The sequence below is a fragment of the Nesoenas mayeri genome (assembly GCF_963082525.1).
Source record: "Nesoenas mayeri genome assembly, chromosome: 9".
Lineage (NCBI taxonomy): Eukaryota > Metazoa > Chordata > Aves > Columbiformes > Columbidae > Nesoenas > Nesoenas mayeri.
The window spans coordinates 14,686,398-14,703,390 of NC_137557.1; the positions used below are offsets into that span (position 1 = coordinate 14,686,398).

General features: G+C 39.6%; 1 protein-coding gene across 2 annotated transcripts; it reads left to right on the forward strand.

Annotated features, from left to right (window-relative positions):
* On the forward strand, positions 1-14,559 carry LOC308043401 (phospholipid scramblase 1-like). 2 transcript variants are annotated; one of them, XM_080349435.1, is made up of 9 exons: positions 1-355; positions 5,124-5,155; positions 5,962-6,063; positions 8,382-8,551; positions 9,492-9,534; positions 10,591-10,811; positions 11,608-11,769; positions 12,825-12,986; positions 14,195-14,559. In XM_080349435.1, the coding sequence occupies exons 2-9, from the start codon at positions 5,149-5,151 to the stop codon at positions 14,252-14,254; spliced, it is 927 nt and encodes a 308-aa protein (XP_080205561.1). In that variant the 5' UTR covers positions 1-355; positions 5,124-5,148; the 3' UTR covers positions 14,255-14,559. The 2 variants fall into 2 exon arrangements, with proteins under 2 accessions (XP_080205561.1, XP_080205562.1); XM_080349436.1 differs by lacking the exons at positions 1-355; positions 5,124-5,155; positions 5,962-6,063 and adding an exon at positions 7,923-8,043.
* The last annotated feature ends 2,434 nt before the right edge of the window (positions 14,560-16,993 follow it).

The window sequence follows — 16,993 nt, forward strand, 5'->3', positions numbered from 1 at the left end:
AAAGCAAGCTGTTCAATGAGTCCCCAGTGTTTCACCCATGCGGTTCCTCTCCTGCCCCCAGCAGTGCCAGCACCACTCTTCCGTGTTTCCCGCTCCCATTCACAACCGTGGTCCCTTCCAGAAATCCAGCAGCGGCTCCCCCCCGGTCACGGAAGGCGGTGGCCGGGCTGCTCCGCCCGCCCAGCGCGGCTTCCCCGGGGCGGCCCCGGGCAGAGCCCGCCCCGCGGTGCGGGGTGTTCCGGGGGGACGGGACGGGACCGCCGGGAGCTGCGGAGCGGAGCCGGGGTTGCAGTGGGTCCGGCGCTTCTGGAAGCGGGGTTCAGTGTGCGGGACGCCCCCTTGGCTTTGGGAACGGGTATTCTTTACAATATATGATTTCTTTACCGTATATGATTTCCTTTATCTGTTCGGCTATTTTATTTTTTTTTTCCTCGATCACAGGGCTACGAAAAGGACCTGATGATTAGAAGGACCACAGACCCCAATTTGGGACTGTGCATTAAGTTAGAAAATCTCTCTCTTTAGCAACAGTTAGTTATTAGATGTGGGAAAGTAACTGGCTTGCAAAGACTGGCTTAAGGGAAAATCTTGCTCCTGAGGCTGTCAGTGGAGACCCCCACTCGAGAGAGGTGACAGCAGCAGTCACGGTTTGAGCAGTCGTGGTCCTGTCACCCAGCTGTGAAGTGAGCAGTGGTAGAGACGTGCCCTTGTCTCAGCAAGACTTGATAACCAGAGAGTGCATTGTAGCTCTCGGATGTTGGACTCCCAAGTTTCAGTAGAGATCTCTGTGTGAGGGGAGAGGATATCTTACTGAATGAGAACAAAATAATTTTATGTCAACTTACAGCACATTTCATTCCTTCTCTGAAGGCTATTTTCTTAACTTTAGCAGAAAATAACCATTTAATTATATCATGTAGATTATTTGTAAGTACACTGTTTCTCCACCAGTCAAGGTTAAGATCCAGTGGCTGAATAGTTTCATATCATGTGATTATGCAAAGAAATGCTAAAAAGCTAGCTAGGGTGAACTAATGCATGCCTCACAGCTAATTGGCTTTTTAAGTCTGTTTTTTGAAACATAAACCTTCTTGGAAAGGGTGTGACTTGGCTTTTAAATGGCACCATGTGATGTTTGTGCTTGGGGGTGTATGTTAATATGCTCTTGGCAGGGTTTTAGTGAGCTAGAATCAAAACGGAAGTTCTGTGGTTAACTGAATTAAGGCCTCTCTAAATTAGTTGCAGCACATCTACTGACGTGCATCAGGGTAAGGGAAATCTGGTTGTATAATATAGTTCTGAAAATTAGAAAGTGACTGAAAAGAAATACGGACATTCTGCCATTCCTCAAAAAATGATAATCTGGGGATGTAGTTTCCTAACTCTTCTCTGAACTAGAATAGTTTTGTTCTGAATTCCTTCAGAACCATTATTTCCTCGATTTCCTTTCCAAAAGCTTTTGGATGTCCTTAAGTGCCTGGGATCAGGACTCCTGAAGAGGGGAAGACACTGTGCTTGGACTCCTGGATGCCTCTGAGGGTTGCTTCAATTTCAGTAACAATTTCAGAAAGTAAGGAGGAAGTGAGGGACCCGTTGGATATGTTGGTGCTAAGTGAGAGGGTTTAGACTATCGCAGCAATTGACTGCTGCTTGTGAGAGCACAGAGAAGATAGTCTGGGAACTCCTATGGATGAGGAGGAAGGCTGGCATATGGGTTCTAGGTAGTACAGTATATAGGGACAGCGGATGAAGAATAAAACTTGATATGGGTTCCTTTTGTGAGCAGTACAGCAGATGAGGCGTGGGAGTCTGCTATCAGCTTGCTAACCCACAGGTCAAGGAGCCTTTAGTGTGGGGGTGTGTGTGCTGATTATTTTGCCTTTCATTTCCTCTGTATTCCAGTGACTGAGGCCAGAAACCATGCTGCAGGGTTCACATGTTTCTAGGAGAGGCAGCTGGCTCTGTGTAAGGCAGGCAGCCTTGCCTTTCCCACTGCCGGTGTCAGCCATGGAGGGGGAGCTCAGACCATCCAGAAACTGTATTTCATTAACAGTCATCCCTCATCGCACAGATGCACCTTGTTCCCCTGGTGCTTCCCTCCCCACAGCAAAATCGCTTCTGCTGTCTCTTGTATAAAACTGAACCCAGGTATGTCCCCTCCTCCAGAGAAGAGAGGGTATTTCTTCCTTATCTGTACTCCCTTTGGGAGAGTGGACCAAGAACTATGAGTTACTATGGCAATCTGTCAGGAAAGTGATCAGGGGTTGTTATATGCAGGGACAGGAGTTGGACTGGATGACCCTGGTGGGTCCCTTCCAACTCAGGACATTCTATGATTCTAACTCATTGGATTTCCCTGGCACAGGCTCCATTGCAGAGCCCTAACCCAAAATGGCCCCTGAGAATCAGGTGCTGGGAGCCAGAGCCTGGTCCAACCCCTCCTCTCACCCTTCTTGTGCTTCAGCTGGGGATTTTGGGGAATATTTAATTAGCAAATACCTCAGGCAGTATAATAAAATGTGAAGGACCCTTATTATTCTAGCACAATTTAGGTTGGAAAGGGTAACCCTGGGAGATCATCTGGTCCATTCCTCTGCTTAAAGCCAGGCTAAATTCAAATTTAGATCAGACTGCTTTTAAATGGGCCTTGTAAAGCTTTTTATAAGATGTCCACAAAGATATACAGCTGCTGCTTCTGGAACGCCATGGCTAGCTTATTCACTCCCATACAACTTACTCCCGATTTATGCTGTGAATTCAGGTTGCAGCATGTGGTCAGTGTAGCACAAGGCATTCATGCAGCTGCTGTTTTTGTTGAACTGAAATTAATTCAGTAATGGACTTCTTGCTGAATCACTTTCTTTTGTTTTTCTTTAACTCTGTGAAATTTTAACTCCATTACAAAGAAATAGCATTCTCCCTTTTTTTTGTATGAGTGGGAGCTAAATGCAAATACCTTTACTTTTCCCTGCTATGTAAGTAACGTTTCAATGATTGTTCCCTATATTTATTTTAAAACTGTTACTAGAACTAATAACACCTAGCAGCATGTAAAACCTCATTTTATTAAACTGAAATGAAAATATAGGCTTCAAATAATTGCTTTGTGTAACCCAAGCAGCTGGAACCAACACATTTCTAAGTGACTAGTCTGCCCATTGCTGCTGGTTTTGACTGAGGTATTACCAGGTAGGAATTTCCCCATGTGTAACAGCATGGCTGAACAATAGATTGTGCAATATAAAGGCTGATGAAAGTGAGTTTTTGTTCCTTGTTCCTTTGGTATTTCCAAATTTTCGGTTATTTCACAATCTTTATAAATTATTTACGTGAAAAGCAGCATATGACTGAGAATGTGTTAATCTTGGTGACTGAATTGGATGTAGTAGGAGTCTAGATAAAAAAAAATAGAAGAAAAATAACAATATTAATAAAATAAATAATATTGACTAGCATCAGGTCTTATGAAATGGGAATTGAACTTTGTAAAATCTTTGTTGCTTTTCTAGCTATAAAACATATCAATATTTTCTAAGTCCTAGTTGGCACAGAGGTGAATAAGTATGGTTGTAGGGAAAAAATATTCTGGGCTACTATAAAGCCTTTCTTTTAAATAAAGAATATGATTCTGTCTCTGCTCTCTCTTTAGCAAAGGGTTCAGTTGAAATTCACAGTAGTTCACTAAAGTTCAAGAAGCTGGAACATTTCACAGTATAGACTGAGAAACTGATCTTTGGTAGTTTAAATAACTTTTTTTTTAATTAATCTGTAATTTGCGCTGCTTCCTGCAAGCTGGTAGTTTTGTCAACATATTAATATGGTCTTATATTAACCTTGTCACTCTAGATTATCAACTGGGAGAACAAGATTTAGTTATGTACGTTGAATGTTTTCTTTCAGATTTTTAAATTAGATGTAGAATTTTAAATTACTTCCTACTATGTTTTAACCTGTGTTAATATGGGGACAAGAATCGATTTAAAACATGTAAAACAGGATGGTGGTTTTGTTAGTAAAGTGGAAGAATACCTTAAGAATACCTTATTAAACAAAGAGGATGTTGTCTGTGAGTTGGGAAGTGAGCTAGATGACATGTCATCCCAGAACCATTAAACATCCTTCTGTGACATCAGCTTTTACTCTGTGAGTGAAAAGCAGAAAGCAACTGGTTTCAGTTTCATTTCCAGTTTTGACCATGTTTGAACTGAACTAGTTGGAAGAACCGTAACAGACGAAATATATTATTACTTTAACTTGAACTGTGTTCTTTTTAAAGAATAACTAGGTTTATTGTTTATTTTAAAGCTTTTGAGCCCCAAAAAGGAGCTCCTATACTGTTCTTTATTATACTTCCACTTGTGGATCTGGTGGCTCTTTTGGACCTCTGTCTTTAATAGAAATTGCTGCCATTGCCTTTCTTCTCGTATTACCCCAGAGACTGAAAGGTTCATCTCTCAAGGTTAATGCTGGCATTAGTAAATGTTCTTTCTGTTTTTAACTCCTTTTGGCAACCCTGGAAGAGCAGAAAGAAAAGCAGCTGGCCTTTTCACTCATGATACTCTGCTGTGGAAGCCCACTTACCTGTGCATTCCTACCCTTTATTAACATATGGAGACAAGAATTGGATATGTGCTATTTAGTAGTACCACTTCAGAAGTGGAATGACATAAAGAACTGAGGAGTGGTTGCATGGCATCATAGCTGCTCCAGGATTTACAAAAGCAGGTTTTCTAGTCAACATCCATACACCAAACTAGTTGATCTGAAATTACTGCAGTAGTTACTCCATGTGATTTGAGTGATGTTTCCAAATGGCTGCACAGTATAGTCCTGCACTGCCATGGAATACCAGCATATCCTGATGCTTTCCTCTGAATTGAGGATGATTTCAAAATCCACAAAGCATAAATGCAGGCATAGATAATTCAGATTGATGTTGTGGTGCAGATATAGCCTAGAAGGATGCTGCGATATTTAAAGGTAGTTTGGCTTGTATTTATAATTTACCTTTTCCATACAGTCTAGGTAGGCAAGTATCTTTTATCAATAATAGAGAACTTCGAGTAACTCTTGTGTGAAATTATATATTAAAAAACCCCTGAAATAAAAATGTTGTTTTGCAGAACAATTATAAGCAGATCCACGGCAATGCAAGGTGAGTAAAATATAAACAAAATGTCATCTGTTGTTAATATCAATGATAACATGGGTCCTTCAGAGGTGCTCAAGCAATATTACCTTAGTTATTAGTCTACCGTCTAATACTATGAAAGATATATAAATGTTTTAAATTGAAATTATTTATTTTTTTTAAATTGAATAATTTAGAAAACATATAGCTTACATTTTCAGATCTTGATTTTAGAAGTTGAATAAAATGAATAAACTTGACTTCGAAGTTGTTTCTGCTTACAAACTGAACTTGGTAAATGTTTTTAAATCTATAACCCTTTGAGTCTGCCAGTGAGGCATTAGTATAGTCCTAATTTGAAGAAATTGGGAGATAATGTTTTATATAGTGGAGTCTGTTCTGTACAGAAGGACAGCCTGTCAGTTCCTTGGTAATTCTTTGAATTGAAGCCTCCTTATAAATATAAATTAACAAAGACACTTTTGCTTCAGACAGATAGTGAACTGACCTTGCTTGAGCAGGAGTAGGAACAGGTGATCTCAAGAGGTCCCTTCTAAGCAAAATGATTCAGTGTTTTTGTGACATCTTCATGACATAATGGGCAATACCTGCCTTTTTTTCTGAAATTTAAGGATCAGAACTCCCTTAAATTATAGTGATTTTTAATATTTTTAATAACTACAAGCTTGTTATACAGCTTTTGCTATACAAAAACCAGCTACTTAATTTTCTTTTATGTCTGCTCTGAAAAAGGAAGCAATTCTGGGGATCTTTCATGCTAGGGTAGAAGGAAATGAGCAATACTCGAAGCATATTTTCCATTCTTCCAGCACATAACCCTGCCCCAGCACCTGGATTTCCAAATGCAAGCTATGCGCCAGGAAATCAAGTCCCCTATGGCTACCTGCAGCATGCACCTGGGAGTTACCAAGGTAGGTTGCCTGGCTACAGATCTACTATATCATTAGGAAATAATTATGGGAAGGATGAGGGCAACCATATCTGGTTTACTTTTCTGCTGTTAATTCTGTAGAGTTTCTGTTAATTTCTGTTTTGCTGAAAAGTTGTCTTCCTTCCGTGGTGCTACATGTTAGTATGTGCTGAGCAGTACCAGTGGTGGTAGAAGTTAAAAATGTTGGATGTTTCTCACTGTGGGGAGTTTGTTAGAGAGGTGTTACTGATGAAAAGCAATTAAAGTGTGGAAGCTTCTTGCTGATTATCAGATTTTTTTAAATTAACATGTTCCTTCAGAATTGCACTTTTTTTTTTTCTAGAAATCCTGAACTGGACAATTGTTTTCCTCTCGCAGTTCTGCTGGTCCATGTGTTCTGTTCCTGTCTCTTACTCTGTTGCTGTATTTTGCATGTGGTTATACCTCACATTTTTACGCATTTAATTTTCTCCTCTATCTCATTTTCTGCTCCACATTCAAAATATAGCACTCATAAATAGCTTCTCATGTTCTACCTACGAACTCCTTTCTGAAAACCAAATCATAATAAGCAAGAGCTAACAATCAGGCTCAAAGCATAGGTTATAGATTAAATGTGAAATTTTCGCCTAAGTTACTGTGCTGTTCTAAGTTAAAGCTTGTGCAACATGTGGCAAAGCAGTCTGAGGCCTGTATGTGCTGTGAGATTCAGCGAGGAATGGGCATGTGCTACCTGTATGATGGAGGTCAGCAAAGCATTTTTCCTTTTGAATAATTGTATACGCACACGTACATGACAGCAGTAGATTGTGTGCAAAGCCTGTGCTCAGACTTAAAAGTAGTTTTGTGTTCCATAAGGGTGGACCCTTCTCTGAGGTGAGTGATCCTATGAGTTTTAAGCCACAGATGTTTACATCACCTGAGATACTGTGCTGTTTATGGCTGCAGCGTGAGCTTTCACATGGTATAGTCCATGTTTTGTTATGTGGTGTGAAACATTGGTGCTGAACTGATTTGAGCTAAAAATAAGTCTACAAATCAGCATCTCTTGAACTATTTGCCTTTGTACGGCTTTACAAAAATATTCTTTATGACTTCTGTGTTGTGCTTGCTTCTGAGTAAAATGTAAAATTCCTCTGCATCACACTGAAGGCCTTGTCTACCTACCAGGAAAGTATTAAATGAGAAAAAAAAATAGTTCTTGTTCTGTAACAACGTTGGCAGCTTCAGCTACAAGGGCATAAAGCATCTCTCTAGCAAAGACCACATTGCTGCAGGACCATACCCAGGCGAGGCAACTGTGCACAGTCTGGGGACATGGGATGGGTTGTGAGCAGCATGACCGTAATGCTTGTGCCATCTGGTGGGAGGTTGAGCATTTAGACCCTGAAGTGCTTCATGAGAGCTTGTGTTTCCTACTGAGTGCTAACTGGAGTGCTTACTTCCGCAAAATATGGAACTATTTCCTTCTTTGCTACACACCTCCTCCATGAAGGAGTTGTGGATTTCCTGTAATCCATTAAACAAATGGGAAAGTGCCATTTTTAGATCACAGTTAACTGGCTTGAAAACTGCAGATAAACAGCTAAAAGGATATTGCCTGTCACATAAGTAGAAGGTATAATTCGGGAAAAAAAAAAAAAGTCTTAAAATTCCTCATTTGTGTCTTAGAATCATTTTGGTTGGAAAAGACCTTTAAGATCATTGAATCCAACTGTTAACCTAACACTGCCAAGTCCGCCTCTAAACCATGTCCCTAAGAACCTCATCTATGTGTCTTTTAAACATCTCCAGGGATGGTGACCCCAGCACTTCCCTGGGCAGCTTGTTCCAGTGCCTGACAACACCTTCAGTGAAGAAATTTTTCCCAGTATCCAATCTAAACCTCCCCTGGCACAACTTGAGGCCACTTCCTCTCGCCCTGTTGCTTGCTAGTTGGGAAAGGAGGCTGACACCTTCCATGCTACAACCTCCCTTCCAGGTAGTTGTAGAGAGTGATAAGGTCTCAATAAGGTCTTCTCTACTTGGAAATAACCTTCATTTATTTATTTCTAATTTTTGAATTGCCTATCTTTATTTGAATAAAATTTCTGCCGTATTCAAGAATGATGTATTTATTGTTTTTGTCTGGACAGATTAGAACATCTCAATCCAGTGTAACTTCCCTCATAAAAGCTGTAGTATTCATAACTGAAATATACTGTAGGTGTAAGGATCTTCACAGTTCAAAATAGTGAATAAATTAGTCTTTTGAAGATCTAGGGGGCAATTATTTTCCAACATCCAAGTTTCATAACTGCATCTCTCCTACCACCCTAGGTGTTGCAGGTGCAGAGAGCTATGGCTTCCAGGTACCAGCCATGGGAGTCCCACCTGGACTTGCTGTTCCACCCATTCAGAACCAACCCTTTGTGAAGGAGGGGACAATCTGGATGCCTGTCCCACCTGCTCTCCCCAACTGCCCTCCTGGACTGGAATACCTCACACAGGTACTTGCACCCTTCCTTCTTCCCCAAAGAACAGGTATTCACCTGAGAAGCAGCCTGCATCTGTGAAAAAGTTTTGAGCCACAATTGAAGCCTTTTGTAGTTTGAGTATGGAGATGCCTGTTATGGCTGCAGCACTTCGTGGAGTGCTCTCCCACTAAGTGAGATGCTAAAGGACCAGGGACACAGGGCTATCATTCATCTTTCCCATTTCGGAAGCTACTGTTTGTGACATGTAATGTCATATGGCAAGGCATATATAAATAAGTATATATAATGTGGGCAACTGTAGCATATCAGAGGGGCTTAATTTTCTACATGATAATTTCTTCACACCTCTTCATAATGTTAAGAGAGGTGCTAGTCAGACTTCACAATGTACAGGATGCTAATAGCAAAATAAAAATTGTTTTCATATTACAGAATGTGTCCTTATACTGTAAAAGTACAGTTCTTCTCATCACTGGGAGCAAATGTCAAGGCTTAATACTGATGTATTGTTGCCAGTTTTGCGAATCACTCCAAAAAAAAAAAAAAAAAAGCACCAGTGAAGAGCAGCTGATTTTAGCTGAGTTTCACACAGAGCTGAGCAGCAGCTGAGCTTCTGCTCTAAAATTTCTCAGGCTTTGTAGATGAGCTGCCCCAAGTTCTGAAGAGAACACAGGTAGCTGAGCCCTGTGTGCTTGTAACCAGACAGGCTTAGGTGCAACTTCGGAAATCTGCCATGGTGCTCTGAAACACTATTCTGCTGAATTGACTTGGACAAGACAGGGGGGACGTGAGCTATTTCCACAGCTTTACCAATAGATGACCTGCCTCTGGGCAATGTATTGATCCATAAATCTGCATTTTGAAATGAACCAGTAATGCTTTTTAAAACTACATTTCTCTTAGTTACAAGTTCTTAACTATTTTTTCTGTTTAATTTTTCAACCACGAACAGATTGACCAGATATTAATTCATCAGCAAATTGAACTTCTTGAGAGTAAGTGAAAAGTATTTATAACAGAGAAATGTTTAAATCTCATAATCTCAAGGACAGTAAAATTTAGACTTTCTTTGACACTACATGTTTAAGGTGGATTGCTGCTTTTATCTTTCCTGCCCCTGTTCTCTGTCTCAGTTTCTGCAGAAGTTGTGCAGGAGAGGGAGGAGAAAATGGGGTGGCAGAGGATTTTAAGCAGGTTCTGTATCTTAAGAGATACATAGCAATGTGACTGAATAATCTTAGGAGCTAGTTATAGCTGAAGTCATGCATTTCCCATGTTACTCAGGCACATGATTTCTACTTGCCTCTCTACTTAAAGATCCTCTTTTCTGCCCTCTCTTACTCCATCTAATTCCACAGACTGGCATGCAGCTCCGATCTTGTTTTCAGGCAATCCTGCTGTTTCAGACAACTGAACTGCTTTCATTCTGCTCCCCTCATTCCGTTCACTTTAGGAATATCAGTCATGTTATCAGTTTCTTTCAAACAGAAAAAATAAAATGGACCATCCATCTTGGCTGACACCTAATGCTGCTGCATTTTCTTTACATAATGCTTCAAATAGTACTTCGATTTGTTAGAGAAATTAATCAAAATTTCTGTCCTGGCTCTTGTTGTTTTCTATTTGTGCTCCTGTGAATCTTGACTGTGAGGCTTTATTTGTGGCCTTTTCATTCTGAACATATTTGTGCCCTCTAGAGCCCTTTTCTTGCTTTATCCCAAAATTCACAAGTTTCCTTAATTCTTATCCCTTCAGCTTTTCCCTGGGAATCTTCTATGCTGCATTATTGCTAATTGTGGTGCTTCCTCTGGCAGTGGGTGTCAGTGTCTGGTGGGACGGGACAGACGGACATCTCCGTGTCCTTTCCGCGTTGCCATGTTTGTGGTGGCTTCTCTCTGACCTTCTCCATCAGGCTGCTCTTCTCTTTCCCCACCGCTTCCCTTCACCAGTAGCTGCTTCTGTGTTCCAAAATGGTAGCTTTAGGGTTAGCATCATGACTTTTCTGACCAGATGCACCTCCGAAATTTAACAGTTCTGTTGCTGTTTTTCAGTTTTGACTGGCTTTGAAACAAACAACAAATACGAAATCAAGAATACTCTGGGGCAAAGGGTGTACTTTGCAGCAGAGGACACTGACTGCTGTACCAGGAATTGCTGTGGGCCATCACGACCCTTCACCCTCCGGATTATAGACAACCTCGGCCACGAGGTGATAACACTGCAGAGACCCCTCCGATGTTCTTCGTGCTGCTTTCCCTGCTGCTTACAGGAGGTAAGTTGCTCCCTCTTATCATCTTCACTCAGATGGGACATGGTCCACATGTGCAGTTTTGAGTCAGGAGGCGAGGTGAAACAAGTCAGGTTTGGTCTGTAAGTTGCGGGGAGAGAGTGATCTGTGGGATTTAGGCATGGGGGTCTCCTTGGTCTGAGAAGAAGCCAGTGTGCTGCAACACTTAGGATGATTGCTCTGACCACTTGTGATTACGGTAAGGAAAAAACTGATTCAGCAGCATGTCAGGGAACTCATGGCCAGTGCTGAAATCTGCACTGGCAGTGGTGTCAGAGTTGGGCAACAGTTTTCATAAAATAACAGCTAGAGGTTTCACTATACTGCTTTGAAAACTGTAGTGAAATTCAACATATGAAATGATGAGATTTTTACTGTTAAAATAATTGTGGGGAGATGCAACTTGTAAAGCCTCAAATCTGAGCCTACACAGAGCTCTTTCTGAGGTGTTTTTATAGTAGCTGCGCCCTGTGATATCTTCACTGAACGCCTTTCAGGATGCTCACAGCCTTTCTTTCACTAAACTTTGATCTTTCTACTGTAGATATATAGATTGTGTACATATAGCCCTAGGAGCATCTTATTGTTTTCAGTGAAGGCAAAAGTTGCATATGAGGTCTGCAATTTGCCTGCAGACAACATTCACAGAAAACCCCATGCAGCTTCATGCGTTGGAAAGCCAGAATGTGTGGAAAACTTGTTGTGTTTTGTTTGTGTGCTAGTGTGGGTTTTGTCTAACAAGCATTAACATTCACATGGAGGTTTTCTTTATCCTGTGAAGCTGGAAATTCAGGCACCTCCAGGAACACCGGTTGGTTATGTTGTCCAGAACTGGCATCCCTGCCTGCCAAAGTTTACCATTCAAAATGAGAAAAAAATGGATATACTGAAAATCATTGGCCCATGTGTTGTCTGCAGCTGTTGTGAGGACATTAATTTTGAGGTATGCAATGCTAAAAATTGCTTGTATCTTCTTTCAGATAGTAGTTTAATAGTAGTCTGTTGCTCAACTTATTACCTGTCAACTGAACTGTAGTGTATATTAAGTAATTAGTACATTATCTTTAAATGCTAGTATAATCAATTCATTTCTGTAGATATCTAGGTTACTCTAGATAAGCCTATCAAACTTCCAGGAATGACATCTTAAACCCATTCATCAGTGTTCAGCGAGACTGATTCCCTCTGGTTGTGCACAAATCTCTTAATTGAAATCTTTAGCTGCAAAAGCTTTTAGAATTTATTATGTTAGACCCTAACAAAAAAAATACTATTCTGAGATACATCAGGTATTTATTAAAATGACTTCCTATAAGCACTCATTTAATTATTTAATAATCATCCAATGACCAAGTAAATATAACTTAGACCTAAAATATAGATTTGAATGACTGAAGAGTTCCAACTTTCACTTAAAAATAATAGTGATTAATGCATTATTATTTTCATACACATGAAACAGTCAAAAAACTAGTCTACCATTTAATATTTAAAATGATGTTGCAAATAGTTGCTAACCCAAATTTAGTATCATTTTATTTTGAGGACCATTTTTTCACATGACCCTGAAGATGGGATCTAACTTCAGAAAACATAATGTTGACAAAGGGCTACTCTCTGCTTTGGAACAAAAGAATGTAATTTGCGTATTTTTCACTTGAGCAGTTCCTGATACATGGCAGGAGAAACTAATTCACTTTCTTGGCTAAAATACACCACTTCCAGCAGAGTGTGTGTGTGCATGTGGTTGCTGTCTTCCAACACCATTAAAGCATTGAACTCTACAGTCAGTTTTAGAATTAAGTTCATGTCTGTGCTACTTAAGACTGACTTTGTGATAGTCAGGATTGCCTTTTGGTACAAACAGTTGGATTCAGTGACTGCATTAATTCAAATAACACAATCTGAAGCTTTCAAATGGATCTATCATGAAAAGGATTTGGGAATATTATGAATGATAGGTTTGATGTTGCTTTTTAAAATTTTATGTTAAACTAGGTGAAGTCTGTGGATGAGACTGCTACTGTTGGGAGGATTTCTAAGCAGTGGACTGGCTTTGTGAGAGAAGCCTTTACAGATGCAGATAACTTTGGAATCACATTCCCAATGGACCTTGATGTAAAAATGAAAGCTGTCATGATTGGTGCTTGCTTCCTTATTGTAAGTCTGTTATTCACTAATACTTGAATATGAACTGACTTTTTTAATCTCCATGTTCAAACTATGCTGGTAAAGAATTTGACTCTGAGCTCATTGAAGCAGGTGACAACTTGTTGTGAACTTTCTATGCGTAAAACTAACCATGGAAGGCAACAAAGAATTATTTCAGATAAGCTTATTCTAGACTACATGAAGCTCTTATTGTATTTAAGGACAGCTTCGTATGTGATAGGACTGAGAAACCCCGTAAAGGGAAGACTCCTTACACACACCTTAGAAGAGGCAAGCATGTTCATATGGAAGGTGAGACCAGAAAAGCGCAGATCAGCAGTAGGCAAGAGACCCATCTGAAGCCAGAGCAGCCTGCTGAGCTGGTGACCTGGACAGATGAATGCTGCAGTCAGGTCCTATTGACGCTCCTTGGAACAATGTGAAGCCCTGAACTAAGCAGCATTAAATGCTCTTAGAGGAATCATTGCCAATGGAAGGGACTTCTGGGGATGCAAAGCACATCTGACTCCATACGGGGTTTTTCAACTGCACTCTCTGCCGTGTCAAATCCTGCAGTGCAGCTCACTTTGCTCTTTGAAAACAGTGTGTGACACACTCCTGTTTCCAGTTACCTGTGCAATTCAGCATCAGGGACCATTTCAAAAACTGCACTGCTGCTGTGCTGGCAGGGCTGCGGAGGGGAGGAAAGGAGCATGTGAAGCACCTTGAGTTTGGAACGTTCTCACCAGCCTCCGACAGCCCAGGTTTTCCTTGGCTGTGTATGTTCATGTGCAAGAAGTACAGTGTTAGTGAGTGTGAGCAACCCAGGACTTCAGACACAGAAAATGGGGCTCCCACATGTGAACTAAAGATAATGGTCATTATGATGGACTCCAGTGTGAGGTCAAAGTGAGGGGACTGAGTTGGGCTGAACAAAGCCAGGGCAGGAATCCTGAGTGAAGGAAGCATAGCTTCAGCTAGTGGTAATTTAAAGTTTCTGTGTACGTCTGTCACCACCTTTCTATCTCTGTGGGTGTCCTATTCTGAGAGACCCAGGTGATGGGGGGTGGAGAGGTGCCCCCACCTTCTTCTCATCTTTTGAGGAGGTTTCTAAGAGGAAGGTACTTTGAAAACCTTGCAATGCAACCAAGAGATCTCCGAACTAAGAACTGCATTTAAGAAGTATTTGTTTTGTTTGTTTTTTGTTTCCTTCTTAGGACTTAATGTTTTTCGAGCATGCTGGTGATAAGAAACAGCGAGCAGGAGTTTGGCAATGAAATCTAGAACTTCTGTATAGAAGGAAGAAGAACATATATCTCCCAGTTTTCCCGTGAATTGCACATCTCGTGTAAGAATGTGAGAATGTACATCTTGTGTAAGAATGTACATCTTGTGTGTGTAGTTATATTTCTATAAACTAAAAGCTTTATGGTCTTTTTGTTTTTTAAACTGATGAAATAATTTGTTATATTCAAATAAGAACCCATTGTACAGATCAATATTGTGATTTATACAAATATATATATATCAACCATTTTTTGCAAGAAATTTACAACTCTAAAATAACTAATTACAGTTACTTTAATTCCTAAAAAAGAGGACTGTTTCTATATTCAATGTTAATATAAGCAGTGAGCCTAATAAAGAGATCGAGATCTTATCCTGTGTATCCTTCTTTGGTAGTTTTACCTTGCTATTTGCATGCTGTTGTTTCCAACTTTTTATCAAATGTATATGTTCAAAACAAAGTAATGTAAATGAACAGAACTATCAGAAATCACTATGAAATTGTATTAATCTAGTGATAAATCTACTGTCAAATATGACTTATTTAGTGTAACTTAGTTTCATCATTTAGGTTGTTTCGAAACTTAAAGGCTTCGATTTTCACCAGCAACAGTTTAGAGGAAATATAAATGCCTGTGGCTGCTTCTGTTTAATAATCCCTTAGTTTGTGCACTAGTGTGTTTTTCCTGAGATCAGGAAAAACTAGTTAGTTACTTTTCAGTTTCTCCAGTTCTCTTTCCTCAACATTTAGTCCATGATTTTCACAGGTTATAGGTTATAAGTCAGTCTGTAGGTGCGAAGGGGTAGGAATAATAAACAGAACAATTCCACTGAAAAAGCAGGTGCATGGAATAATAGGTCTGTCTCTTAGCATTTATAGCTTTATTTAGATGTGCGAACAAAGGATAAAGTTTTGGTTTGTTACTCTGGCTTCACACACAAGCATGTGTTTATAGCCGTTCTTGGTATCCAGCTGTGGGGAGACATCCTTGCCAATATTTCCAGTCGTATTCTGGTTCTGCTTAAAGATTCCTTTTGTTCAGTATTTTTAATTTATTGATTGCTCCTGTCTATTCAAAAAGCAGAGGAAAAGAGGAGTGCTGTTGCTGCTATGTACCTGGACTCTCTTGGTGTTATAAGAATTGTACAACATTGTGACAACCATCTATACTGTTCTGAAAGTCTTTAAAATGGTATGTCATTTAGGGAACTAAAATATTGATATTTTGAAAATATTTTGGCCTTATTGACCAGCTATTAATGAGATACTGGAAAATCAGTCTTTCAAACAGTAACTTATCACCTTTGTAATCTCTTTCTCCTAATGATATTTAATTGAGAATAACTTATTCCATAAATTTTTCAAGAACTTCTGCAGACAGGTGTATTCATTTTCTCATTTCTGAGACTTATTGTGCTAAATGCAGAATAAATCATTCTTGGAACTATCTTTCTTAATTTTGAAAGAACCCATAACATCCATCCATATTTAATAAATCACCAGACTGTAGAACTCTCCACTCTTAATCCATCAAACTACATGCAATACAATGGTTTGTCCCCCTATCCATAATTCCAGGCTTTGGAAAACACTGGAAGACTTTTAGCATGCTGCCTGTTATTCAATACCATTTCAGTTAGATGGAGCTGTTGCATAAGACCTTTGCAGAGTGAGATTTGCGATAGATTTCTTTAGTTCTATGAATGAACTTTCCATCTGCATCATCCCTGTAAGTTTTACATCTCCAGCTGTACAGGAGATGCAGTAACTTAATGAAACCTTAGGGTCAATACGGCACAGAAAGGCATAATTTATATGATGCTTCTGAGTAAAAAAAGAGTAGTTAATTCCAGTTTCAAGAAAGCAAAATTATAAGTGTTTAAAAAGCAAGTAAAAACAAAACAAAAAATAAACAAAACCACAAACAAACAAAACCCAACAAACAAACAAAAAACCCAAAGAAAACTAATTTATTCATTCTTTGGTCTTAGGCAAGATTGAGGTTTTGGTAACTGGGGAGAATGATTTTGCTGATTAGAGAAGAGGAGGAGCTTTATTTTGAAGTATGTTGTTTTACAGTTGGTCTCCTAAAAATGTTTTAACTTGTATTAGCAAAGTTCATAAAAAGGCCTCCTTGGACGTCCCCGACATCCCTTGTGTACCTCATCTTGGTTTTATTAATGAGAGTAACTTTGTCCAAAAGCTGACAGCAGGAGCAGGGACTGCACAATAAACAGTGAGTCAGGGAAGAAGAAAGCAACTGATTTTACTGAACTGAATTTAGCTCACTTACTGTAGGTACAGTGGTAACTTGTTGGAAATGCTAGGGGTAATAGAGAAAATAAAATCTTTGTTTCTGGAAATCTATTGTAAAATTGTGTGGCTTGAGTGTTTGACTACTAATGGGCATAGTATGATATGAATGCTAATAATATGTGGCTGGAATAGGTATCAAATTGATAAATGGCAAAGGTAAAAGGATGATGCAGGGAGGAAGCTGTGGAATCAGAGGAACTTGCAGATAAGGGAACCCAGTCAAGACCAGGGCAAGGAAAAGAATACTGATTGCATGAAGGGGAAACCACCACTATACCACAAGATGAACAAGCCATTTCAAGGAAAAAGCAATCATGGTAAGATTTGATCTTAAAATTAGTGAAACATGAGGTTAAAAGGTACAAAAACCCTACAGAAAATAATAAGAGATTGGATGGGGAGGAATAATGAA